This window comes from Chinchilla lanigera, unplaced genomic scaffold (assembly GCF_000276665.1).
Source record: "Chinchilla lanigera isolate Chin_1 unplaced genomic scaffold, ChiLan1.0 scaffold00112, whole genome shotgun sequence".
Taxonomy (NCBI): domain Eukaryota; kingdom Metazoa; phylum Chordata; class Mammalia; order Rodentia; family Chinchillidae; genus Chinchilla; species Chinchilla lanigera.
The window spans coordinates 442,946-468,353 of record NW_004955513.1 but is presented as its reverse complement, the minus strand read 5'-3'; the positions used below and the strand labels follow the sequence as shown (position 1 = coordinate 468,353).

The window sequence follows — 25,408 nt, the reverse complement described above, 5'->3', positions numbered from 1 at the left end:
GGCACAGCGGCCCGGACCTCTGCCTCCCAAGCCAGTGCCCTCTCCAAAGGCTGGATTTTGCTCACCAGCGCTCTCGAAGTTTAGGGTCCTCTGGTGTTTTGGGCCCTAAGCGGAGCGATGTGAGCACCTGCCGAAGGGGCTGTGAGTGCTGCAACTCGCCCCCTCCCCTTGAGCGCCCCCCAGGAGCTCTGTCACACACCGGCAGCTTCTCAGCCCCAGGAGCACGCCCCGTTGCAGAGATGGGGAGCTGCGTCCCCGACAGGAGGGTGTGGCAGTGAAATGGCAGCGAGTGACAAAGGGACTCCGGGTTCCTGGACCACTGCTCAGTCCCGCCCAGCCTCAGGGGCGGCCGCTCCTGCCTGCTGTCCCGGGAGGAAGCTCCTGGCCTCGGCGGCCCGCAGCGCCCACCCCCGGCAGGAGTCCCGCCCTGCCTTCTGGGCTCGAGTGAAGCAGCATTAAGGACCAGGAACGCGCCCGCCCCCACACAAGGAAGCCTGACCTCCAGGTCCCTCTGCGATGCGCCTCTCCCAGCACCCCGAGACCTCGGCGGAAAAGGCCACAGTTCCCACGTCCCGGGGGCCGCGCTCCTCCATGCTCCGGGTGCCGAGCCCACTCACCTCGGGACTTCATCCCAATGAAGCGGTTCTCCACAATGTCGATGCGGCCCACACCGTGCTTGCCCCTGAGGGAAGAGTGGGTCACACAGATAAGGCGCTGGTGCGAGGCTTGGGGTCAGATGCCACCTGCTGAGCTGGCGTGGCTTGGCTGTGCCTACCCCAGAGCCCCATGCTGGGCGCTAGGTGCCATCTCAGGCTGCAAGACATCTGAGCCAAGTCACCTGACCCAAGTGCCCCTTGCACAGGTGGGTAAGTTGAGGCTGAGAAAGAGAAAGGAGTGCCTGGGTCCCTGTGTTCAATTTGCTTCTTTGGTGCTCTTCGTCCTGGGCTTGTGTGGGCCCAGCCCTCAAAGCATTCATCTTTTCTTTTGCTCTGCTCCCTGGCCCAGTCAAAGTCCTGGAAGACCCAGGCCCTTGGCAAGCAGCAGACTCCTGGGTTGTTACCTACACTGGCTGAGGAGTCTACAAAGGAACAAGGAGGCCTCTCCTGTCAGACCCACCCCTGTGTCCCGGAGGCTCTGTGGCGAGGGGTGAGGACACAACCTGCCGGCCCGGCCCCTGAGCCTCGGCTGTGACTGACTGTCAGCGGCCGCCGTGGTCCCCGCCTGCCGGATGTGCTAGCCCGTGGTAGGCCAGGTGTCGGCAGACACTCACGCGACTTCATTCAGGTACAGGAAGAGCTCCAAGGAGGTGCTGTGGGTGGTGCCATCCTGGATGTTGGTCACCTTCACGGGGACCCCTAGGGCAGGAGAGGGGGTGCTGTGGGCCTCCGGGCTGGGATGCTCGGGGAGCTCGAGCCCGCCCCGCCCCCTCCTCTGGTTGCAACGCCTTAAACGCATGTGACAGATATAGAGTTCAAGTGACTCCTTCCAAGCCCTGGGCAGGCTGAGGCCTGCTGCTGGGAGAGAAGGGGCGAGAGAGCCCCCCAGAATGAAAGGGCAAGTGCAATAAAAACGCTCTCCCCCACCCTCCCATTCTCTTCACCCCTTTTGCATTTAGGGGCTGTGAAATTGGAACCAGGCCCTGAACTAATTGAATTTCACGCTCCACCATTGTCTTAGGCCGGGAGCACCTTCTGTCCCACCGGTTCCCCGGGGCCGCCTGGCCGAGTGCAGCAGGGTCCTGGCGCACGCGCACACACCGCAGCCCCTTCCACATCTGTCGGGCGGACCCCCGAGCCCTGACGCCGGTACCCCAGCCCCGCACCTCAGCCAGCCGACGGACTAGGGTGAGCTGGTACCCGCTCGGGCAGGGAGGCGCCCGGGAATCTGAGAAGCGGGGTCTGGGGTGGCAGTGGCTCGGGGAGGGCCCTGCCGGGCCGTGTCAAGGGGGGTGGCGGGCGGAGGGGTGGGGGCCGATGGGTGGGTTCAGGGTAGCCTTTGAATAGCAAGGGCACTTTCTCGAGCGGTGTGAAATGAGCAATAAATGTATTAGGGCGCTAACAAGAGAGCTGTAACAGTGACAAAGAAAAGCTGTTCAAAGTTGGCGGCTAATCTCCCACCCATCTGCCCGGCTCATTACCATGTAGCCGGCCATCGGGTGCCAATCAGCCCTCAATAGCGCCTTTCGAGTCTTTATTAGCCAGGCGCCGCTCCGAGGGCTTCGCTCAAGGCGCTGTCAGCCGCGCCATTCTTCACCCCCATTTCCAGGGGTTTTATAACTTGGTTGTAAATTGCTATTAAATGTAAGTCTGCCCAATAATGAACCTTAAGCCCCTCTCGCCACCCCCCGCCTCTCCCCTCTCCCTTTCTCTCCCTCCCTGGTCCTATTATGGGCCGGCCTGCGCTGGGGCCTGCCCCAGATAAGAGGTGACATTGTTGCTGCTGCTGCCGGAGAAAGCCTCTTAGCCTTTAAAATAGTTAATAATTAGATTAAAACTTCAAATAAATTAACTAGAGAGTGAATGGGAACCAGGCAGGGGAGGGGTCCTCCCCTCCTCTTCTGCTCCCCCCTTTTCTTTTCTTTCTCCAGACTGTCCCCTGGTCCTGACAATGGTCACATCGCTCCTCCAGCTCAGCCCACGGAGCCGCCTGCCCCGCCGGGACCCTCCGCAGCTCGGGCAGCCCCACGCACACGGGGAGCCCAGGTGCTGCTGGCTGGTCTTCCTGGGGATGGAGGACACTGGCGGAGGCCGTGGCAAAGGGGACCCGAGACGACGCTGCCTCTGCTCCCCCAAGGCCTCCGGGGTCCCCGGGAGGTGCGAAGTTGCCCCTGCTTGGCCTGGAAGAGGTGGGGTACCACAGTCCTAACAGTAAGACACCGGCTTCGCTTCTGCCCATGCTCCTGAGCCCAGGGGGCAAAACTGCTCGTCAGGATCGCACCAGCCCAGACACCGGCCTGACCCGCCGCTTTCCCTCAGCAGCCCGCGGCTCCCCTCGCTTCCTCCTGTCTCTGGGGTGCCCTGGGGAAAGGCTGAGCCCCTGAGTGCCGTTCTTCTGACTTCCTGCTCCAGCTCGGAGCTGCTTTATGGACGGGCTGGTCAGTCCCCGGGCCTGGCCTTGGTCTGTGAACTCTCGCTTGACACCGCCTCCTCCAGGAAGCCTTCCTGTTTCTTCAAGGTCCTCCACAGCCCACAGCCTCCCTCTGAGCTGGGTCCAGGCTGTGCCCTCCCTCTTTCCTTAGGGCAAGAGAGGACCACGGTGCCCATCTGGAGGGAGGCACTCGGGCCGGGCCAGCAGCCACTTCCTGTGGACAGTAGCAAGGCGGAGGCCAGATCGCACCGCACACAGACCTCGTCCTATGCCAGGAGAACGCAGCCCCTCTCTTACCCGCTGCTCACAGACGAGAACACGGAGGCCTGGGAAGTCCCAAGCAGCTGGCAAGGGGCCGCTGGGGAACTAGAAGGTTCCACAGACTGGTGTGACAGGGAGCCAGAGGCCACACTGCCCGGGGATCGGGTCTGCCTAGACTCTGGCTTCCAGGATGGCAGGAGGGGAACAGAGGGCTGGCGGCCCCTCTCCGGACCTCAGGGGTGGGCACGTACCTTTTTTGAATTCTATCTCCAGGATGTCGGGGCTGTTAGGGGCTTTGGCGGGGTCCTGGGTCTTTGTGTAGAGCCCCGGAGGAGCTTGGTTCTGAAAAGAGAAAGCAGCTGGAGGGATGGGGTGTCACAGCCAAACCCAGATGTGCCTGTACCCCGACACCAGCACGCCCCTTCCTGCAGGCACCAGCACCCCCACCCCTCTCCAGAACCGGGAGCCTGCGGCGAGCCCCACTGGCCGGGGGCCTGGGAAACAAAGGGCTGGAGAAATCAGACAATTTTTCCCCTCAACTTGATCTCATCTTTTTCTTCGACGCCCCCACAGCTGGAGGTAGAATAGCAGGAGAGAAACAAGTCAGGAGGAAAAGTGCGACTTCGGAGTCGGGCGGCGCGTGCGTCCCTCGGCTTCCCGGGAGCCGCACGCACGCACGCTCTCACCGGCGCCAGGAATTGGGGTTTATTCCGCACTGACCGCAAAGCTAATGACTGTGCGTGACCCCAGCAGGTGCTCTGTCGAGCCGAGCCGTCCCTGAGGGCCCCGAGGTTAATACTCACAGGGAGAAAAGAGAAGAGCAAAGCAGAAACCCATTTGAAAACACATCAACCCTTGTGTGTATCTGTGCTCGGCTGTGGTGGAAACGGGCCATCCTTGGAGGGGCGGAGGGGCCGCTCCCAGCCTGAGACGCTCCCGGGCCGAGGGGACAGGGCTGCAGGGCTGACTGCGGCTGTCCCTCCTGGGGGCACCCTGTGCCCAGCCGCGCTGCCCTGCTGCGGCCCACAGTCCCGGAGGTCTGCCCCTTCCAGACCCGCACATTCACACTTCACTCAGCGCACGGCAGCTTCCGAGTCTGGGAGGCAGGCCGTCCCCTGCCACCCCACCCACAGACGAAGACAGGGAGGCTGGGGTGGGGAGGGGGTTGTGTTGCGTCCCTCTGCTTCCCTGGCACCTAGCAGAGCAGGGACCCACAAGGCACCCAACTAACAGGTGCTGGCTTTGACAGCCGTACCCAAGCCAACGGTCAGGGCCACAGGTGTGGGGCCTTGGACCAGCTGCCTTACTTCCCAAGCCTCAGTTTCTCCATCTGTACAATGGGGAAATTATGTTGGTGCCTGACTCTTACAATTTAAGGGTATGAATATTCATGAGACAATGTTCCTAGGACAGCCGGCAATGTTCCCCGGGGCCTCTGTCCCCAAGGGGCCCTTTCAGGACAGGCTCAGGTCCCACCCAAGGTCCCTGGCTGCTGGCAGAGTGATGGGCCAACCTCAGTTTCCCTGACCCTCCAGCTTTTAGCACTGAAAGCGTCAGGTCCAAAGCGTCCTCAGAAGGAGGACCCTCAGGAGGGTTCATCCTTCCTTCTCCAAGTCTGGGGTCGGAGAGGCGGTGCTGGGACCCCTGCCCCTCTGAGACCTGAGGCCCTCAGCCCTTCACCTGCTCCCATTTGCGGCCAGGACACGGGACCCAGGACCAACCTTGAACAGACCCTGGGGGGCAGAGGGGCCCTTAGAGACCCCTGGCCCAATGCCTGCTTGGCCAAGGGAGGAAAGCAAGGCCCAGGGAGGGGCCTGTTACAAACCACACCTGGACATTCACAGCGGGAACTGGAGAAGGCCAGGCTCCCTGACCCGTCAGATCCCGCGCTCACGCCACCTTCCCGGGCACACAGAGCTCGGGGGCCTCCTCAGCCCGAAGAGCAACAGAACCAAGGCTGGGTCTGGGGCGACAGCAGCGCCCACCCTCCCCGAAGTCCTCCGCCCCGGCTGTGCCCGGTTCCCACAACGCGGCGCTGCTCCGCTACTCCCGCCACACTGCTCAGAGACCAGCTCGCGTGTGTGAGGACAGAGGAGGAGGGAAGCGGCCGGAGGACCAGGCCCCGCTAAGGGGATGTCGCCGGCAGCGGCCGGCCAGTAACCTGACAGCGCCGATGAGATAAAATAACTAAATAGAAATAAAATGCCATTTGCTTTGCATGCTGAGGTGGCCGGGCGCCTGCCTTTTTTACTCTCCCTTCTAAAAGCCCAGTTCAAATGACAAATAGTTTGTTGGCCAGTATCAATGCCATCTATTTATCCATCCCAGCGGGAGGCCCACTTCCAATGTCATCCCGGGGGAGTGCAGCGCGGGAGCAGTGGGGGGGGGCAGGGTGGGGGCGGGGAGGGGGCGAAAGAAAGCATGAAACAGGGTCCGAGAAGGAGAGATTGGAATCAAATGGCCCATGAACTAAACCATGATGTAGAGGCATGATCAATGCGGCAAATGGTTTATTCATCCGTCAGCTACGGCGGGCCGGCGACTGAATGAACTCTTTCACTGTGGCCGTATGAAGTTAAAGCAAGTAAATTTCTATCTTTCTTCGTATTAGCTGCCTCATTGCCCTTCAATCAGCCCTCATGGAGGCAGAAAATGGCTCAGCCATCTGCCTGCAAACCCTCCCTTCCGCAGGCCGAGGGGCTTTTTTGGGAGAGGGGGAGGGGCACCGGTTCCCCGGAGATTTGGCTCCCAGAAGCCCTGGGGGGCCGGGCTGCTCCAACATCCAGGGACACACGGGTGGGCTGGGGGGTTCAGTGTCCAGCATGGAGCCCCAGGGAACTGCCCCTGGGGCCAGGGCGACTGAGAGGACACGCTGACCCCCTGCCAGGCTGGCCAGGCACTGGGCGCCTCTGCCCACCCACGCCTCACCCATGCACGCCCAGCCTAGGCCAGCCTTCCGGGTGGGTGGGACAGGTCCCTCAGGTGGGACAGGCCCCCGGGAGGCACCCACCCCTCTGAGGCCTTGCCCTGCGCCGAGCCTCACCCTGGGGGGGTGCCCTGGCTTCCCACTTCCTGCCGGAGGACCCAGAGACTCAGAGAGAGGTGGGGGAGCTGGCCCCATGTTGCCTAGCAACAAGAAACTAAGCTGGGATTCGCACCCAGGTCTCCCATCTCTCAGACCACAGTGCGGATTAGGTGGCAGCACCCTAACAGGCCCTGACGCTCACGGGTGGGGGGGGGGCGAGTGGTCCGCGGTTAGAAGGCGATCGCCCCCTCTGGCCTCAGCTCCGCTCCCCAGTCCTACTCTGCCCTGGGGTTCTGTTCCGGGGAGCAGAGGGCCAGGCCTGCTCGGAGCCGGGTGGGGCGGCTTCCCAGCCTGTGCGGCCTAGCGGGACACTGGTCCCCCTTGGAGCTGACTGACTGGCTAATTAGAGGTGCTGGCCCCAGTGTCAAGGGGTCAGCAGAGCGTGAGCTGGAAAAACCTGTGGCCAGCAGGCAGCAGCCCCGTGGGGCCGTCAGTCCTCGGGGCACGAGGGTGCGGGCTGTCCTGAGCGACAGGCGCGGGCCACGCGGGCAGGCAGGGACGGGGCCACCGGCCAGTCTCTGCCTGAGCAGCCGGCGCCCTGGAGTCCCACTTGGGGCCTCAGCTTCCTCACCTGTAACAGGAGGGTGCGCACAGCCAGCAGAGCCAGGGAAATGCCGAAGCCAGACCTGGTGTCAGCATCGCTAGCATGTGTTATACCGCGGCCGCTGCCACAGTGTAGCCAGGATCAGCACCCGGGGTGATGATGTCAGAGACGCAGGGGCTGGGGGGCCATCTGGCACCCTGCGGGGCTCTGCTCTCCCCATCCTCAGCCACACCACCCCAGCATCTTACCTTCCAGCTGTCCCTGCCTCCTCCAGCAAACACATCCCCCCAGATGTTCCCCTAATGTCAGCCAAGCCGCCCGCCAGGCCCCAGGGCTGCGGGTTCAGGGCCAGGCAGGGACTGGAGCCCCCACCAGAGGAAGAGCTAGCTCCCGTCCCATGACAGACTCCTCCTGGCTTTCCCACCTCCCACAGTGGAGGGGACACACAAAGAAACCCCCAGGAGAGAGAGACCCCAAACTTCAAACAGGGCCGAGGGTCCAGCCCGAGAGGCGGGGAACGAGGATCGGGTGGCGGTGGCGGGTGTGCAACTCAGACCAGACAAACGGGTCCTGGGGCTGTCGGCCCCCACCCCTGGAGGCGGCAGCCGGCGGCCAGGGCTGGTGGGCGCAGGCTGGGCCCTCCCACAAGTGTCTCATCTGCCTAATTACGTCTTTATTGTCTCATCACCGCACACTCCCTCTCTGTGTTGCCCTGAAATATTTCCTTCCCTATTCATCCCAAGGGCAATTAGCAAAAGAGCACCAGGGAAGGGGGTGGGTGTCTTGAAACGCTGTGAGCAGAGGGCGGGCGGCGGGGCCCGCGGGCAGGGCTGGGACACAGGCGGCCGCTCCCCGCACACCGCCCCCGTGAAATTTCAAATTAGGCTACTAATACATCAGACAGCATCGGCACGGAGCAGCCACCACCGATGACGGTGGCACTCTTACCTTGGGGTTCTCCAGGATGCCGGCCTCGTAGCTGTGGGGGAGAGGGAGGCGGGTCAGTTGGGCGGGGGCACGGAGGTGTCACCCCACCGCGGGCCCACAAGTCCTGTCCGCCCTTGGCTCTCTGCCGAAGCACCTGCTGCCAGCCGCACCTGGAGCTCCTGGGCTCTCCCCGGGGGCTGTGTGCGCGGGGGCTGCAGCGAGGGAAGGGCTGGGACGTATCCCTCCCTGTTCTGGGGCTCAGCTTGTTGGGGGGGCCTCTGCCGCCGGGCACCTTCACACGCTGCTCCTTCGGCCTTCAACTCTTCCCTGCACCCCAGTTTTCACTGCCACTTTCCCAGAGAAGCCAAGCTGCTGGGGGACCTGGAGTGGGGCGCGGGCGGGCGCGTGTTCTCACCTGATGTGCATGAGGTTCTCGTCCATGCTCCACGGGCTCTTAGGGGTGACTGGGACGGGGATTCCGTGTTGCTGTGGGCAAAAGAACAGGGGCAGGCTGGAGGCACCGGGCGCAGAGGCAACGGTCAGGCTCGGAGCCCTGATCTCCCCACGGCGGCAGACAGCCCCAGACTCCGGCCCCTGCACGCGGAGATCCAGGCCACCTCCCTCCCATCCTGGCTGCCCAGGGGTGGGGGCCCACTGCGAGGTGCGCCCACCAACCAACAGGCCCTGCAAGACCCTCGCCTGAGGCCGGGGAGCGGTGGGGGCGGCTTTGGAGCCCCTTCCGGAAGGTTCTGAGTCGTCCATCTCCAAGGGAGCCTGAGGCCTTAGTGCCAGGCACTGTGCCAGGATCCCCCAGCCCAGCTCGATGGTCCCCATATGGCCCCTGAGCTGGGGGTAGAGGGGCCCAGACCCCTGGCTCGGGTCACGAATGTTCCAACCCATCACTGAGGTGCCCGAGGCCCACCCTGCTCAGCCGCTGGCAGAAGACAGCTGGTGCCTTCGCGATCGATGCTGCTCCCAGGGACAGCGCGTGGGACCCAGCAGAGGGCTCCCCTCTCCTCCAGCTGAGCCCCGAGCCAGCACGCAAGACGCGGCTGGGCAGGCAGCCCTTGAGCCAGTGAGACCCAGGAGCCTGTGTGGACGGTGCCCAGGCTGGGGCCAGCTCTGCAGATGCCGCCGCTCAGCCCCGGCTCTGTACCTGTGACGGCCCCTCTAGAACCCTCCTCCAGGAGGAGGTTGCACTCCCTTCACACTGCTGTAACTGCAAACGAGGTTTAAAAACCAGAGGATAAACGCCCTGTGTTTCTAGCTTTACCAGTAGACTTGCTTTAAAAACAAAACAAAGCAAGCCCATGTAGTGGTGCATGCCTGTAATCCAGCACTCCTGGAGGCTGAGGTAGGAGGATCACAAATTGAAGCCTGACTTGAGCAACTTATTGACTTAGCAAGACCCTCTCTCAAAATAGAAAATAAAAAAGGGCCGAGTATGTAGCTCAGTAGGAAGGTCAGAGGTTCAGCCCCCAGTGCTGCTGACCCTTGCAAAAAAATCGCAAAATAAACACCCCTCCCTCTACCCTAGAGTTTGTGTGCGCCTTGATGTAAACTACACAAGCCAATGAGAGCATGCCATTCCCAGGCTGTCTGAGGCTGGGGACACATGTCCAGCGCTGCAGTAGTCGGCTGGGGGCTCACAAAGCCTCGGGCCGAGCTTCCCGGAGGCTCTGTTTCGGGGCGGTGTGGAGACCCGCTTTCCCCGTGGGCTGCAATGCAGGAGCTGAGGAAGGGAAAGGAAGGAAGGGAAGACCGAGGCAGGCGCCCCGACTGGGCAGAGGCAGACGCCGGCCGTCATAGCTGCAGGACCCAGGGGTGCCCCTCTGCCCGGCCACCCCCTAGTCTCCCGCGGTAATGGGGTGGAAAACAAAGCCACCTTCCACTGGGGCCAGGAGTCCAGCCGCCCAGTGCCCACCTCGAGCTCTGCCTCTCAGTGCTTTTTGATACATTATGACAACGAGCGCGGGCAGCCCTGGGCGTTCCTGCCTCGCGCAGGGCCTGGGGCGGGACGGCAGCGCGTCACATGTACGCGTCTGCGAGGCTCCCTGAGCACCTTCTGGCCTTGAAAGCAGAGTTTCAAAGCCACATTGATTTTTTGGTCTCCTCCGTTTCAGCTCCTGCCTGGCTCTGAATTTTGGACGAAGCTCCCTGTCTGCTCAGGGACTCCGGCCACTTCCTGGGTGGCTCCGCCTCAGCTTCTCGAATGAGCTCCCACTTCCCAAGCTCGATTCCGAAACCCGGCTCCAGGGACGGTGGGAGACCAAGGGGGCCGCACGCACCTCTCCCCGGAGAAACCTTTTCTTGCTGAAAAGGACAGCGGCTAAGCCCCACACCTTCTCCCTAAATCCAGGGGAGGGACCAAGACACTTCCGAAATTCGTCTCCGCCAGAAAAACCACCCTCCTTCCCGGGGGGTGCAGGTGATCAGCCCTGTCCGACCTGGCTGGAGCGAGTATAGCAGGGCGTGGGCTTGCGCCTCATTATTCCTAAAGACGAGACCTGCTTCAGCGTCTACGGCTCCAAGGAGACAGGGAGGAAAACACCGCCTCGCCAGCCTCCGCTGCCTTAATAGCGCTGCTATTTGACGATTTGTTTGGCAACATATGGGTTTGCTCTTGTAAACTCCCCTCTTAATAATAAAACAACAGATGGCGGAGGAGGGCTTTCCTCCCAGCGCCCCCGGTCCTAATGGGATGCTGGCGGCTGGGGCAGGGCCGGGTTCCCGCCGTGTCCCCTGCCATGCTGCACCTTGGCGGCCGCCAGCAGCCAGCCCCGGTGACTGCTATTTAAAAACCTGAACAATTTCCTGGTGTGTGCATCGACTTGCTTTCCCTGCCTGATTGATTGAGGCTGTTTGTCAAGGGCTGCCATGGAGTCGCTAGAAAGAAAGGTACCCCGGGGAGCCGCTAAGGATCTCGACGCAGAACTTCTAATATGTTTTATCGCAACTTGTACTTCAAAAGGGCTAAAGCCGCACAAGAGGCTTTGTTTGCCATTCGAGTGTCTACCTGACCCTGAGAAACGGCCCGGGACAATTAGCAGCCGGGGCACCGATGCGCAAAGATCAGCTCCTTGCTCAGGAAATGGACGTGGTGGGGACCACACCTCCACGTGGCCAGCCGGGGTGGGGGACAGGTGCCGCTGGACAGTAGGCGGCTGAGCCAGAGATTCGACCGCCCACGGCACAAAGGCCATCCCGGTCCCATGTCACCAGCCCGGACAGCTCCTGAGCAGGGCTGGACCAAGAGGGCAGCGGCAGGGAAAGCCCCGGGCAACGTGGGGTCCCCTTCTTACCTTTGCGTAGTCCATGAGGTCACTGCGGCCCCTGAAGCGGTTGTAGAACTCAGGCATCCGCCACGGAGCGATGACCTGGACAGAGAGAGGGGGCTAGCACCGGGTACCGAGCCGCCAGCCTCTCCTGGCCCTTAAGGGGCACGGCTGGCTCCCTCGGGCGGCGGGGAGCTCACAGTCCCGGTGACCACCTGGGGGGGTCTCTTGCTGGGGCACCAAGAGGATGCAGCCACGGGAGGGTCCAGTACACATGGGCTGGCCTGAGCTCCGCAGCAGAATGGCGTGTGCCCTCTGGGGCTCGGTCTCCCCAGCTGAGACCTCAGGGTCTGAACTGGGCACAAAGACCTTTGGTGGACTTCGAGGTCCTAGGGGTGACTTATGCCCCCAAGCTTTGCACCCGAGCGGGGAGGAAGGGAGTCTAAGCTGACAGAGGGGAGCCCCTCGAGCCACAGGGGTAAGGGTGGGGACCCTAAGAGATCGGTGCCCCCGTTCACCCCCGGGGCTCACCAGGCCTCTGCCTCTGACCGCAGCGACAGGGGCGTACAGTGGGGGCACCAGATGGACGAAAGGGTGGCTTCGTGTCCAGGCTGGGGAGCCGGGTGCAGTGCCCCCAGCCTCGAATGAGCAACCCTGGACCAGGTTCACTCGGGGAGGGGGACACACCCCAAGTCCCTGTCCCTGCTCCCAGAGACCAGCTTGGGCCCCTGGCGCAGCCCACAGCAGCCCCTGAGCTCGGCCTTTGCAGACAAAGACCAGAAACCGGACGCCCCGCCCTTCCAGCCACCGTGGGAACCTGAGACACGGGGACGTGAGTGTCAGGCTGGGGCCGGGACAGCCTGAGTCAGCAGCAGCCCTGTCCGAGGCCTCTCGGCGGCCCGGCACGCGGGGTCAGAGTGGATCATTAGAGCTCATGACCACAGGCCACGCTCGGCCCTAGACAACTGCTGGCTGGCAGAGGGACAGAGACGGCGCCGAGGGAAGACGGACACTTTGGAGCCCTGCGGGTCCAGGGGCACGCGCCCCGTAGAGCTGCGGCCAAAGTGGCTGCAGAGGAGCTCGGGTCAAGGCCGCTGCCGCCCCCAGTGCTCACCGAGCCCCGCAAGGCAGCCTCACCCCCGCCAGGGCCAGGACAAACCCAAGGATGCTGAGCGCCCACGAGGGGCTGTGCACATCGACTCCAATTGGACGCTAACATTTTGGACACTTGGGGCTCAATAAAATGTTACAAACGTGATCCACCTGCTTCTTTTCATTCAGCGTCTTAAATGCGGCGGCTAGAAAAAATCAGACTGGCCCGCAGGGCTGGTGTATCCTCTGCACACTTGCAGCCCAGCCCAAGGCCACGGTCAGGCTGCAGGGGCAGGGGCAGGGGCAGGGGGAGCAGCGTGGACAGTGCCCACGAGCCCCGGCACCTGGGTGACCGGCCGCGGGCAGGAGCGGGTGAATCCTTGACATCCTGAGGAGTCGCATCCCAGGACAGGGTCAGCCACAGGCGGCCAGGGAGGAGCCAGGCCGCAGCTCCAGGGGCTGGGGGCAGGGGCGCACCCGAGCCCAGACATCGGGGACCACACTGCCGAGCTGTCGCGGCCTGCACCCCAGGACATCAAGGGCGACGGGCGAAGGGCCACTAGGCACCCGAGAACAGAGGGCCAGGGAGAGCCTGGGGACCCCACAGAGCACCTGCCCCAGGCTCCCAACGGGGCGACAGGTTCCCCAACATGGAGAGGACTCCCGGGCCCCCAGTGCCCACCGGGGAGGGCAGAGGCAAGTCTCACCTTAATCTGGGGGGCCAGCGAGTAGCAAGTGAGCTCGAACCGGACCTGGTCGTTCCCCTGAAACACAGGACACAGGACTATCAGGAGGGTTTGGGGACAGGCAAGGGGGGGGGGCAGCACCAGAGGGTGGACGCTCACGCACGCACCTCCAGCCCCGCACGGTGGGCAGAGGCTGAGGAGCCAACAGCTTCCTGCAGCGGGAATCGAACCCAGGGCCTCAAGTCTGGCTCCGAGCTCTGTGGCCCCGGGAGTGCGGGAAGCCACGCCCACGTGCCCGGTGTCTACACCAAGTCGCTCGGGTGACTTCTCCCATTGGCGCGCGTTTGTGAGATGTAATGAATGCGTTCAGTTTGGGGAGCCAACGCGCAGACGCGGCGTCTTAGTCCAATCCGCTCCTCCCTCCCTCCCTCCCGCCCCCGCCGGGTCCCCGCCCACTCGCAAAAGCTCTGTCTCCTTGCTTCCTCTGACGTTTATTTTGTCCTTATTTGTACTTTGGGCTTCTCTTCTAAGAGAAACCAGGTGATATGTGCGCTGGTTTAGTTCACCTAACACTCTGGCTTCAAGGCACATCCGTTCTCCTGCAGTGCCTCAGCCTTATCTTTCTTTATGGCAGCGTAGCACTCCGCCGCGTGTAAGTACATTTTCTCCAACCAGTCATCTGCCGAAGGGCACAGAGGCGGTGTCCGGGATTCAGCCGTGAAGCCCTGGTGCGCGGGGCTTGTGTGTGCACCACGAGGGGGTGTGCGGGTGGCAGGGAGGGAGCACACACCCGTCATGGTGCAGGCCTACCCGCTGCAGACACCCACTGGAGAAGGGGACACGGAGGATGCAGGAGCGCGGAGCGGGGTCGCTGTGTGTGGGCGCGGGCAGGCTCATGGTGATCCCACGGCATTCACACACGCTGACATGTATGTGCACAGCTCTGGGGGCGCACGCAGGACCCCGCAGGGGTCGTCCAAGGCCAGGAGCTGGGGCCTCCCGGTGCTGCCCACCCCAAGCCTCTTCCTGCATGAAGCCTCCTCCCACCTGACCCCACAATGCTAGAGGTCAGGGCCCGGGCACCGCGGCGCTCAGCTGCTCTGCACCCACGCGCTAGACGCCTGTCAGCCGTAAGCCTGTTTCCCCGCTGGGGGTAGAGATGGAAACAGAAGGCCTTTTGCTTCTCAGCTCCTCTCCGCACAGAGGGGAAACTGAGGCTGGGGGCTCTCGAAGGCCGCCAGCACCCACTCCCTCTGCCACTGAGCAGGGTCCCCGTGACGCCCTCGGTCCACACCGGGCACAGGGGCCGGGAGCCCGTGCCGCCGCCGGCCCGTGGAGCGGGGAAATGACAGAGGGCCCCTCGCCTGCTGTGAAAACCGCCTGGCGCAGCGAGGAGGCACAGGAGCAACGTGTCATTTTCCAGAGTCTGCCAGGCGACGCGGAAACGGCCTCAGCCCTCCCAGCAGCTCCAGGGCGCTGGGCGGAGCAGCGGCTGCTCCCTCCCGACAGTCCCCGTCACCCCCCCCCTCCCCCGTCACCTCCACTCCATCCCTGGGGCGCGCACCTGCTATGTGCTGTCACCTAGATGGCCACCCAGGGCTAACTTTGCTTCGGATGAGGACAGCGAAGCTCAGAGAGGTGAAGCCAGTTGCCCAGGGTCACACAGCGCACACGCCCACCCTAGGCTCCCAGCGGGATGAGCCCCTTGCCTCTGACCGGCGGCCCGCTGGTGTCTAGTAGCACGTGGGTCCCCTCTGGCTCGAGGGCTCTGCCAGCCCAGCTCGGGAGCAGAGGTGGCCGTCGTGCAAAGGGGGCCCCTTTCGGATCGGGAAGGTCATGCTTCAGGGTTACGCGGCCGGCTCTTTTCCCTGGGGCCTCCTGTTTCCCCGTAAAAAGCAGCTTGTGCGTCCCCGGCGGGCCAGCTGGGCTAGTATCTGGGACCCTGATGTGGCCAGGGGACGCCCATCTGTTCCAGGGAGTCTCGAAGGAGCCCAGCGAGGGGCTGCCGCGGATCCAAGTCTGTCCCCTCCTAGCCCCGGCCCCGGCTCCAGGGTGGGCCTGGCTCCAGGGTGGCCCCGGCTCCAGGGTGGGCCCGGCTCCAGGGCGGCCCCTGCAGCTTCCTGGGAGGGAGCGCAGCGCATCTCACACACGTATGTCCGCGTGCGTGTGACACAGGGCAGTGCCCACAGGGACGGCGGGCCGGGTGCCCATCTGCCCTGGGACGGCCCTGCAGATGGTGCCATTTACACACCGCTGCCCGCGCCCCCGCGGCTCAGGCTCAGGTTTCTAGACAGCAGGGGAGGGGACCCCGGCTCCAGGGAGGCTGTCTGGGTGGGGGTACGGCTGGCAGCAGGGCTGCTTCTCACCGAGCTGCCCCGCCCCGTCTGGTGCCTTCCGGCTGAGCCGCACCAGCTAAGTCTTGCTCTGCCCCTGCCGGGCGCCACCTATGGAGAGGTGAGGACGGCCTCCGGCCCCTGCAGTCGTGCAGCCCCAGCCCCGCCCAGGTGCTGGCTGGATCTGCGCCTCCCGCGGAGCCACGGGGCCTCACCCTCACCGGCCCATACCTGGCGTCACCAGTGTCCTGCCCCAAGCCTCCCCTCTCGCACCCCAAGTCTCAAAAATCATCTCCAAGCACGGTCAGGGGCTTCCCAGGTATTGCACGTGAGGGGAGACTGAGTCACGGAAGCCAAGGTCTCCTTAGGAGCTCGGGCCGCGCTGGCCACCGAGACCTCCTCAAACCGCGGCCTCTGGCGCCCTCTGGCGGCCATTGGAGGAGCGCGCACACCGCTGCGGGAGGCCGCTGGGGAGGCGGGGCTCGCGAGGTCCCCGCATGGGCCGCGGACGCCCCACGCACAGCCACTGCTCTGCCGGCTGCACCCTGCGGGGTTCCCGGGGGCCCTGTTCTGGGGAGCATCCCTCCCGAGTCCTGATCCGGGGCGCGCAGCCAGGACGTGCACTGCCGGGCCCGCTGCACTGAGATGCGGGATGGGCGTTTTCTGCTCGGTGGCTTGGTGGGGCTGCTTCCTGCAGACCCGTCCCTGCGAGCCGGCCCGGGCGGCGGCCTTTGGAATCATCCTCCCCACCGCTCCCAGGAGCCCGCCCGCTGAGCCAGGGTCTATTTTCATCCGCACTGTGCAGGAAGTAGAAGCTGGCGGGGGGTAAGGACCCTGCGGAGCTAGGCTCTGAACCCCACGTCCCAGCCTCGGGGTGTCTCTCCTGCGCCCTCTGCTGCCCGCCGGCGGGACTGCCACCTCCCGGCACCCTGCGCGGTCTCAGCTCCGGGCAGTTCCCCAACATTCCCAACGTTCCCGGGGGAGCCGCTGGCCACGCCCATGACTCCGGGACCCCCACACCCTTGAATCAATCGCCCTCCTGATGTGTCCCTCGGCCTGGTTTGGTCTGACCTTGACCTTACTGCATTTCCCACAGCTGCGTCTAGGTCTGCAGCCGGGCTGTTGCGCCCAGCCTGGCCAATGGTCCCTGCGCCCTTCACCCACTCCCTTACCCCTCCTCAGCCCCTGCCCCCAGTGGGCGGGCCCAGGGCAGGTGAGGTAGTCACCCGGGAGGTTCAGAGCCCGCACGCTGCAATCCAGTTAAGCAGCGTGGTGCTCGCTAACTCTGAGGGCTCACAACCGTTGGCACTGTTAAGATTGGCTGGTCTGGGGCACTGCAGTGTAGGTTGACATGCTCAGGACTCCTGCCTCCCTGCGGGGTTCACTCAGGCAGAGGAAGGGGGTGTGTTACTGGATGAACTGTGTTCCCTTAAAAAGATGGGCTCAAAGGCCTGGCATGGTGATCTGCACCTATAACCTCAGCACTCAGGAGGCTGAGGCAGGAGGATTGCCTGAAGTGTGAAGCCAGGACCACATGGTGAGATCCTAACTCAAAAACAAAACAAAACAAAACAAAAAGGACAGGGGTAGTCCCAATCCCCAGGACCTCAGGATATACCCTGACTTGGTCTTTACAGGGGTCAAGTTAAGATGAGGGCATCAGGGTGGACCCTACCCATCCAGTGTGATGGGTATCCTTACATGTAACCAGGACAAATGTGTCTAGGGACACACACACACACACACACACACACACACACACAGAGGGATGGCGCCATGTGGGTAAAGATGGGGGGGCAGGGATGCATCCAGAAGCCCAGGAACCCAGGTAGGGCCATATCCCATTTTGCAAATGAAGAGACTAAGGCTCAGAAAACGGACAGCAAGGTGGAGACTAGAACTTGCTACCCTCCTGCTTCAGCCTCCTCAGTAGCCAGGAACTTCGCTGGAATCTTAACACCACCAAGCTGTCCTGGAGCTCAGCTCCCTCAGCACCTGCCTGTGCCGTTCTCTGGACAGCCGCACGGCCTCCCCCTCCCTTGGCCCAGCCCTCAGTGGCCCGCCCACCCCCTACTCACCTTCCCTGTGGCACCGTGAGACACATACTGGGCTCCTTCTCGCCGGGCAATCTCCACTTGCTTGCGGGCGATGCAGGGCCTGGCGAGGGAGGTTCCCAGGAGGTAGCGGTCCTCGTACAGTGCACTGGACTGAATGGCAGGCCAGATGAACTCCTCCACAAACTCCCTGCTCACGTCCTCGATGAACACCTGGGAGACAGGGGCCATGAGCGGGGCCTTGGCAGGGGGAGGGCTGACTGGAGTGCAGAGCTGAGGGAGCTGCACCCCTGCTTCTCTCTGCAGTGGTACCAGACATCACTAACCAATTCCTGCAAATCACACCTTTACTCTCCTTGCTGCACCCATGGCAGACATTGCTAATCAATCCGGAGCTATCATCCTACTGAACCAGGCAGCTCATGAATCCCCACAAAATGAAACTCGGGCACCACCTAAGACCTACAGCAGTAGTTCTCAGTTAGGGGTGGTTTTGTTTCCCAGAGGCATGTGGCAATATCTGGACATGATTTTGACACGGTTGCCAGGTTCAGAGAGGAGGGAGGGCTTGTGCTATCTGGTGGGTAAAGGCCAGCTATGCATAAACAGTGCCAAGGATGAGACCACAGGGTCACGAGGAGCTGCTCTCAAAACGCAGACCCCCTTCAGGGCAAGTGAGTGCCAACACTTTCTACAGCGATACTAAGATGTGATGATGGCTCTTCTCACTCACTGGGACGTGCACGGCACAACGGCAAACGTGGAGCTGGGTGCAGTGGTGCACGCCTGTAATCCCAGCGCTCTGGGAGGCTGAGGCAGGAGGATCAGAAGTGTGAGTCTAGTCTGGGTGACTTAGCAGGACCTTATCTTAAAATTTAAAAACTGAAAAAGGACTGGGCATGTAGCTTAGTGCCAAGGCCTGGATTCAGTCCCCATACTGGAAAGAAAAGAAAGGGAAGGCGATGCCCGGTGACTTCGATTGTTAGATGCAGGACAATAAACACAAAACACTGCGGCGAACAAAGGGAGAGCCGCTTGGCCAGTGACCAGGTCAGGCCGACCTCCACCGTGCACTGCCTCCCTGGCGCTCAGCGCTTCCTCTCCCTGCTCCTGTTTGGACGGCTCCTCCTGCTCCTGCGGACCCGGGCACCATCAGACGGGGACACACTCGAGCTCCTGGTGCGGCCTCCACGTGACCTGGGAGTATGGCTTCGGTGGCCCGTGCATTCCCTGGTCCTCGTGCCCTCGCTCTGGCCAGGAGTGGTTTAGGTCCTGGCAGCCCCACAGAAGGGCCCTGCAGAGGGGCCCAGTGCCGCCGGGCAGGTGGGCTGGTGGGGTGCTCCACATCCCCACTGGTCCCCGCTCACTCCCCGGGGAAGGGGCACGAGTATCAGGGTGCTCGCCACAGGGAGCAGCTCCTGCTGGCACCATGAGCCACGGCACGAGGTGCTGCATGGGCCCCATCTGCCATATTGGCTCCGCACCCAGCGCGGGGTCCGCACACCACTGAACTCAACACACGCAGAACGCGTGGGACTCGGCTGCAGCCTCCTGGCCTGCACGATGGGTGAAAGGCTGAGTGGATGGACGGGCAGATAAAGGGAGTGGGCAGGTGGGTGGGTGCACGGCGGATGGGTAGATGGGAGGGCGGCTGGGACAATAGAGATACAAGGGGATGGACAGGAAGATGGGTAATGGATGCGTATAGGTAGGCAAATGGATGATGCCTAGACGGACAGATGGACAGCCGATGGGTGGATGGACGGACGGACGGAAGGATGAGGAGAGAACAAAGAGATAAACGGGAATGAACAGGTAGAGGAGCAATGACGGACGGCTGGTACGTGGACGATGGATGGTGGGTGTGGATGGAGGGAGGAGGAGGAGACACAGAGGACGTCTGGGTGGGGCGATGGCTGGACGCCCGGGAAGCGCTGACAGGACGTGGGTGCGCTGGGGGCAGTGTCGGGGGAGGCAGGAAGACAGCGGGGTTTGCTTCTCAGGCAGGGCTTGCCCGGGTCCTGGCACACTGGCACGACTGCAGGGGACAGTACTCCGGGACGGGGTGCCCACCACGGCTGGGCAGGCACGGCCCCCTCCTACCCGCCTGCCCTCCCTGGTACCTTTTTGGCCCCCAGCTTCAGCGCCTTCTTCCTGGCTTCCTCAAAGTCTTCCTTCTGGCCGATGTTGGCCTGGGGAGTGGAGGTGGAGGGGCTGGTGAGCCCAGGGACAGAGAGGGGAGCGGGAGCGACCGCAAGGCCAGCCCACTTCACGGCCACGGTCAGGGTAGGAAGGAGAGGGCACAGAGCAGGTGGGGCACTGTGGGTAGCACAGGAGCTCGCTCATGGAGTGGGATGCCAGGTGCTGGGCTGGCACCCAGGCTGCCGGGACCCAGCTCTCTGCGGCCAGCTTCCTTGCCTCATCTGTGGCTGCCAGCATGCCCGCCCTGAGCTGGTGCCAAGGCCACGCTGCAGGAAGTGCCCGGCCAGGCATGCTTCCCAGACAGGAAGTGCCCTGCCCGCCTGACCATCCGAGTGGGCAGCCCTGCGCCTGCCGCCTGGGCCCTGACCTCCGCTTCCTGGTGCCCCTGTCCAGACGCTGCCGGCTCTGGGCTGCTGCCAGGTCTGGGCTGAGCCCTGGGTCCCTGCATGCTGATCTCAGCGGAGCCCGGCTGCAGGAGTGGCCCAAGGTCACAGGTAGCCTCTCCCCCTGTGGGGGCCCAGGGTACACGGGGCCAGGCTGTCCCGGCGAGGGGACCACCTGGGCTCCTGGCTTCTACCCAGCACTGCAGCTGTCATTTGCCCAGTGGGCAAAGTACTTCCCTTCCCGGGCCTCAGTTTCCCCCACCCGAACACCAAAGGGACTGACACAGAGCACAGGGGCTGCAGCTGATGCCTGCCTGTCCAGAGTGCCATCCTCTCCTCCCCCAGAAACAGAGCTGTCCTGCAAGGGCCCCTTCCACGGGACAGAGGGGAGAGGCCTGTGACCCAAGACTAATCCCCACAAGAGAGCACCCTTAGGCCTAGCATCAGTCTGGGGAGACTGAGCTTCGAGGGCAGCCGTTGGCAGCCCCCATGTGCCCTGAGGCATGACTGTGAAAGTTAGTAAGGCTGGAGACAGCAGCCTTGCCTGCAGCCATTCTCCAGCCGGGCTTCTCAGTTTGGGGTGCTCGTGCACCCGCAGTTGTCCCAAATGCAGAACGGCGTGGAGAAGGACTCAGAGTCCCTGTCCAGGACCATCAGAAGAGGACTGGTTTGGTCAGGGTCGACTGCTGGGGACCTGGATACGGGGGTTGCACATGACCATTTACCTGTGCCCGGGGACCCAGGCCCCTTCAGCCCCCCGACTCTATCGCTCTTACTTAGCTGCTAGAGGCTGCTCGGGGCCCGGGGAGGGGAGAACGGGCGTGCGTCCAAGGCCAGGGCCCCTCTCCACCTCTCCCGCCTGGGGTCCTCCTCAGGGAGCGCCCTGGACGTTGCCAAGGACGTGCATTTTATGGAAGAAGAAAGCGAGTGGTCGAGAGGGAGGCAAGCACAGTGGCGGGGTGCGGGGTTCGGCGGGACAGACAAGGCAGCGGGACACACAGACACAGGCGGCTCCTTACCAGGTAGGCAATGACGTCGTAACCCTGCTCCTTCAGCCACACGAGGATGCACGAGGTGTCCAGGCCGCCGCTGTAGGCCAGAACCACGGAGCCCTTGCCGGACATGGCGTCTGCAGAGCGGAGGGGAAGCTGTGGGCTCAGCGGCCCAGGGGAGGGATGGATCCCGCTGCAGGCACAGCCCCCACAAGCTGCTCCGGACGAGGGCACAGGGAGTTCACTGTCCTGCATCCACGCCTCCCCAGGGACCCTGACCCTGCACAACCCCGGGCCCAAGAATGCTGACGCTGGAGCCCGTGCCCACCCGCTGGAGAGGGCGGGCATCTGGAGCCAGGGAGGGCAGAGGGCGTGGGGGGAGGGCAGGCTCCTTGCCAAGCAATGCTCGACTCGTGTGGGTCACCCTGAATCCCTGCTGGGACCCCACATCGTAGGCACTGTTACCCCCACCGGGGAGGACAGACGATGGAGCCGAGAGAGGCCTCCGGTCAAGGTCACAGAACTCACAGCTCAAGGTCACACGGCAAACGTCTGGGAGCCTAGGCTGTTACCCAGCATGCAGTGCTGCGCCTGACCTGCCGGAAGCTGGCGTGGGGTGGGGTATGCGCCTGGCCCGGGTGGCCCCCCCACCTGAGCACCCAGCTTTCACCCCCAGATCTCAGGCCTGGGGCCGGGGTTCCGGTGCAGGTACAGTCACACCTGGCGCCCAGCAGCGCGTTCCAGGGTGTGGGATGCGAGCCCAAGCTCACCGCTGCCAAGTGGATTTTCCCGGAAGAACTGATGTAATTAGACACAATTGGTGAAGCTCCCCGGAACTTTAACATTTTGCTGGACTAATTAGAGCCTCTTAGGCTCACTGGTGTCGCTCGACCCTTTATGCGACCCACATGGAGCCCATAAAATGCACAAAAGCACAGGACCGTGACCAGGAACACGGGGGGCCCCTGCAAGACCCCCACCGGCCCCGCAAGTCCTCCAGTGCCAGCAGCAAGGCCTGCTGCGCGGCCCGTGGCCTCTGGAGCCGAACTCCTGAGCCTGGCACGTGCCTCAGGCTCAGCCAGCGGGCAGCTCTGGTCTCACAGGGCCTGCTGCCCCTTGGACCTCACGGGACAGTGCGCCCGGGCCCTCCCCTCCCCGGGGCCTGAGACCACTCCCAGATGGAGTCCCTGGTCAGCTGCAGGCTCTGACCCTGGAGCCAGCAGATGGTGCCCATGGCAACTGTAGCCAGGCAACAGGTGCAGAAGCTGGAGGCAGGAGGGCAGCGAGGCAAGAAGGGTGCAGGTGGGAAGTACCTGGGGTTGGAGGTGCGGCTTCCAGGTGTCACGGTCCGTTCTCCCCAAGAGGGAAGCACTCTGCGAAAGCAACAGTGGCTTAGCTGCTTGGCACGGCAGCCCGGGTGCCACCAGGGGCCCTGGTCCTGCCTGTGCTGGGGGCAGCCTGGCAGGGCAGGCAGGCACCGTGGGGAGGCCCTTCCAGGAAGGGTGTGCCTGCCCTCCCCTGCAGGTGCACGAGGGGCTGGCAGGGCCGCACGGACAGCCAGTCCCGTTGCATTTGTTAAGACAGTGCTATCAGCTATAACTGACACAGTACACTGCAAGTCTGGCCATGCGGACACAGCCTGAAGCTCTCACCACACCCTGATGACAACCATAGCCATCCAACACAAGCTCAGCCCTCCCCCCCGACAGCACTCCCATTTTAAAGACAGGAAAACTGAGGCCCTGGTTAAGGAGCGTGCTCCAGACCCGGCTGGCCTAGTAAGTGGTAGAGCCAGGACTGCGACCCACATCAGCTAGGCTCCGCTCCGGGAGGCCCAGGAAGGGACAAGATGGGTAAGGTGCGTCAGAGAGTCTCTCAGTTCAGAGTGGGTGGGCTGGGGGTGGCGGGGCTGGAGATGATGCAGCCCCAGAAACCCCTGTCCTGCCCCTCACAAAAGCATGTGGAGCCAAGCAGGGGCACAGGAGTGGGGAGGGGACACTCCACGGGGACAGGCTGGCCGCTGCCCTGCCTGGCCCCAGCAAGTCTCCCTCCTCTCCTCCCGGCCAACCCCCCTCCGCCAGCCATGAGCTCCATGGGACGGGGCCACCTCCCCGGGGCATGTGGCATGCACTGCGGACCTCGGGGCTGCTCTGCTCCCTGGAGATGGGCTCCTCTCTGCAAAACGAGAGGGCTGAGACCCCTAGAAACGCGGGTCTCCATGCAAGCTCTCAGTGGGAGCCGGGCGGCAAGTGCAGACGCGGGCTCCGAGGGAGGTGTGCACCTGCGAGCGCCCGTGTGCCTGCTGTGTGTGTGCAGCACGCACCTGAAAGTGTGTGCCCCGGGCGCCCGCGCCGGGCGTGTGCACGTGAGGCAGTGCATGCACATGTTTGTGGCATGCCGGGCTTGCACATATATGTTCCTCTGCACGCACATGCGTGAGTCCCGTTTGGGCCCGCGTGTGCACGTGGAGACCCGGTGGCCAAACAGGCTGGATACATGATGCAAAGGGACAACACACCAAGGTCACGCTGCTATCTCCCTGCTCCCAGCAGCCTCCTCCCTCAGCCTCAGGGGCCCGGGCTTGAAGACCAGGTTGAGGCCTGGGGCAGAATCTCAGTGGAGCTGAGGCCCCACTGGGGAGGGACGGCATTCCTTCTGCAGGCAGAGACTGTGGCTGCACCCTCTGAACATGGGTTCAAGTCTCTGCAGCTCTCCAAGCATGGCTGCCCACCTGCAAACCGGGCGTGAGGGACACCCGACCACCCCAGGGCAGCGGCAAGGGCTCAGGGAGGTTCCAGGGAGGAGCTGAGGGCCGGGCACCAGGCGGGGCCCCACAGAACATGGTTCCATGCTGACCGTGCGCACGCCCTCGCTGTCCCGGCCTCTTTCCCCAGACGCACAACTTGAAAGCCATTCAGACGCCCCAGGAGGCAGCTAGCAGATCCTGCTGTCCTCAGGCCCCCGCACTCCAAGAAGGGCCCAGGGCAGGTTTTTCCGGCTCCCAGATACATGCCACTGCCCCCTGCTCCCAAGGCCAGCGCGGCAGCCTCTGCCGGGAGAGAAGCTTGCCTGGGAGGAGGAGGAAGGTGACCTCGTGTCACACCGCTGGGCGGCCTGGCCTCAGCTGGCAAGGCGGGGGGTATTCTCTGTGGCCTCAGCCAGAGGCATCTGGCCAGCGTCCAGGGGACACGGGCCAGGCCAGCCTGCGCACTCCTCAGCACCAAGGAAAGTCCTCGGCTCTAAAATGTCAGCTGGAGTGACAACACACAGAGGCCGCGGTCAGAGCCATGCGAGCGTCATCTCCAGGGCAACTGCCGTGACCACTGTCTCCGGACGAGGAGCCCAGGTTATAGTGGCTTCAAGCCCTGGCTGGCCGCAAGCAGCTTTGCGCTCTGCCCGGTGGCCCCTAAGAGTCCCAGGGTCCTTGCCCCCTTATGCAGCCTCTGCACAGGCTACACCCCAAAGACATCAGCCATCGACCTCCTATTTCTTAGTACACCCCACAGAGCAGCTCGGGACACAGCTGCCTGGGCTGCTCTTTCCAAGCCCTCCCTGACGGCTCACTCAGCTGAGCTTGATTTTTTTGGGGGGGGTCACTGGGAATCGAACTCAGGACCTTGCGCTTGACAGGCAGTCACTTGTGCCGCTGAGCTATATCCCTGGCCCTTGATTTTTTTTTTTCCTAAACCCTGACTCTGCCTGTGCAGGAAAAGCCTCTCCCACTTGGAGGCCCCTCATTCCAGGATCTCGGCTCCTGTTCTGCAGCCTTCACTTGAGTTACAACAGAGCTAGGCTGCAATTCCATTACTGACCAGAAGGTAGCGCACGTTCCTGCTACAGGGCCCGGCCTAAACTCATTTGAAAGATCCCCCTCAATCATTTCTGGCAAGATTGGTCTCTAGTTTCAATGTAAACGCTCCCAAGATAGCAGGGAGGGAGGGAGACAGGGAGAGACGCTCAAGTGTTCTCCTAGGACACTCAAGTGTTCTCCTGGTTACAGGAAAAGAGGGCACACCTGTCTGTTTATTCCACTCACATCACAGCAAGTCTGCTCCCCGGCCGGTCCAGTCTGGCGCGAGACCTGCCCTGCAGAGCAGAGGGAGCCAGGGCTGCAAGAGCCACTCTGCCCAGAGTGTTACTGCAGAACTCGGAGCCCTGGCCCCGGAACTCCCGCCTGGTACCTCTTTCCACGTGGGCGCCCACGGCCCGCTGGGGGCTTGTGTTCAGCACCCGGCGAAAGTGCTGGCGCAGCAGGTGGGCCCGGCAGGACTCCGCCCTGGGGGGGGGGGGTCAGTGACCCCAGAAGCCCAGGGCTGGAGGCAGACGTGGGGCGCTGTGAGTACTCAGGGGTGCAGAGACTGCCCAGAGTGGGGGTCCCCTTGCCCCCCATCCCAAGCCTGGCCTCAGAATAGGTGCTGAGGGGGCAGGGCTCACTGCCCCCTCAGGGGAGCGGGAACGGGTTCTCAGAGTCGCGGCTTCCCCGGGCC

The 25,408-nt window shown here is 63.3% G+C and overlaps 1 protein-coding gene across 1 annotated transcript in view; it reads right to left on the bottom strand.

Annotated features, from left to right (window-relative positions):
• The window catches only part of Ass1 (argininosuccinate synthase 1), a 41,819-nt gene extending 16,837 nt beyond the window's left edge, over positions 1 to 24,982 (bottom strand). Inside the window, exons 1-12 of the mRNA XM_005408343.2 lie at positions 24,958 to 24,982; positions 22,235 to 22,294; positions 20,949 to 21,058; positions 19,468 to 19,536; positions 17,369 to 17,557; positions 12,979 to 13,035; positions 11,207 to 11,281; positions 8,320 to 8,390; positions 7,926 to 7,956; positions 3,600 to 3,690; positions 1,271 to 1,355; positions 618 to 682 (exon numbers count right to left, since the gene is read on the bottom strand). Of these exons, the coding sequence (XP_005408400.1) occupies positions 618 to 682; positions 1,271 to 1,355; positions 3,600 to 3,690; positions 7,926 to 7,956; positions 8,320 to 8,390; positions 11,207 to 11,281; positions 12,979 to 13,035; positions 17,369 to 17,557; positions 19,468 to 19,536; positions 20,949 to 21,053 (838 nt within the window). The 5' untranslated portion in view covers positions 21,054 to 21,058; positions 22,235 to 22,294; positions 24,958 to 24,982. The remainder of the gene's footprint in view (positions 1 to 617; positions 683 to 1,270; positions 1,356 to 3,599; positions 3,691 to 7,925; positions 7,957 to 8,319; positions 8,391 to 11,206; positions 11,282 to 12,978; positions 13,036 to 17,368; positions 17,558 to 19,467; positions 19,537 to 20,948; positions 21,059 to 22,234; positions 22,295 to 24,957) is intronic.
• Between the last annotated feature and the right edge of the window lie 426 nt (positions 24,983 to 25,408).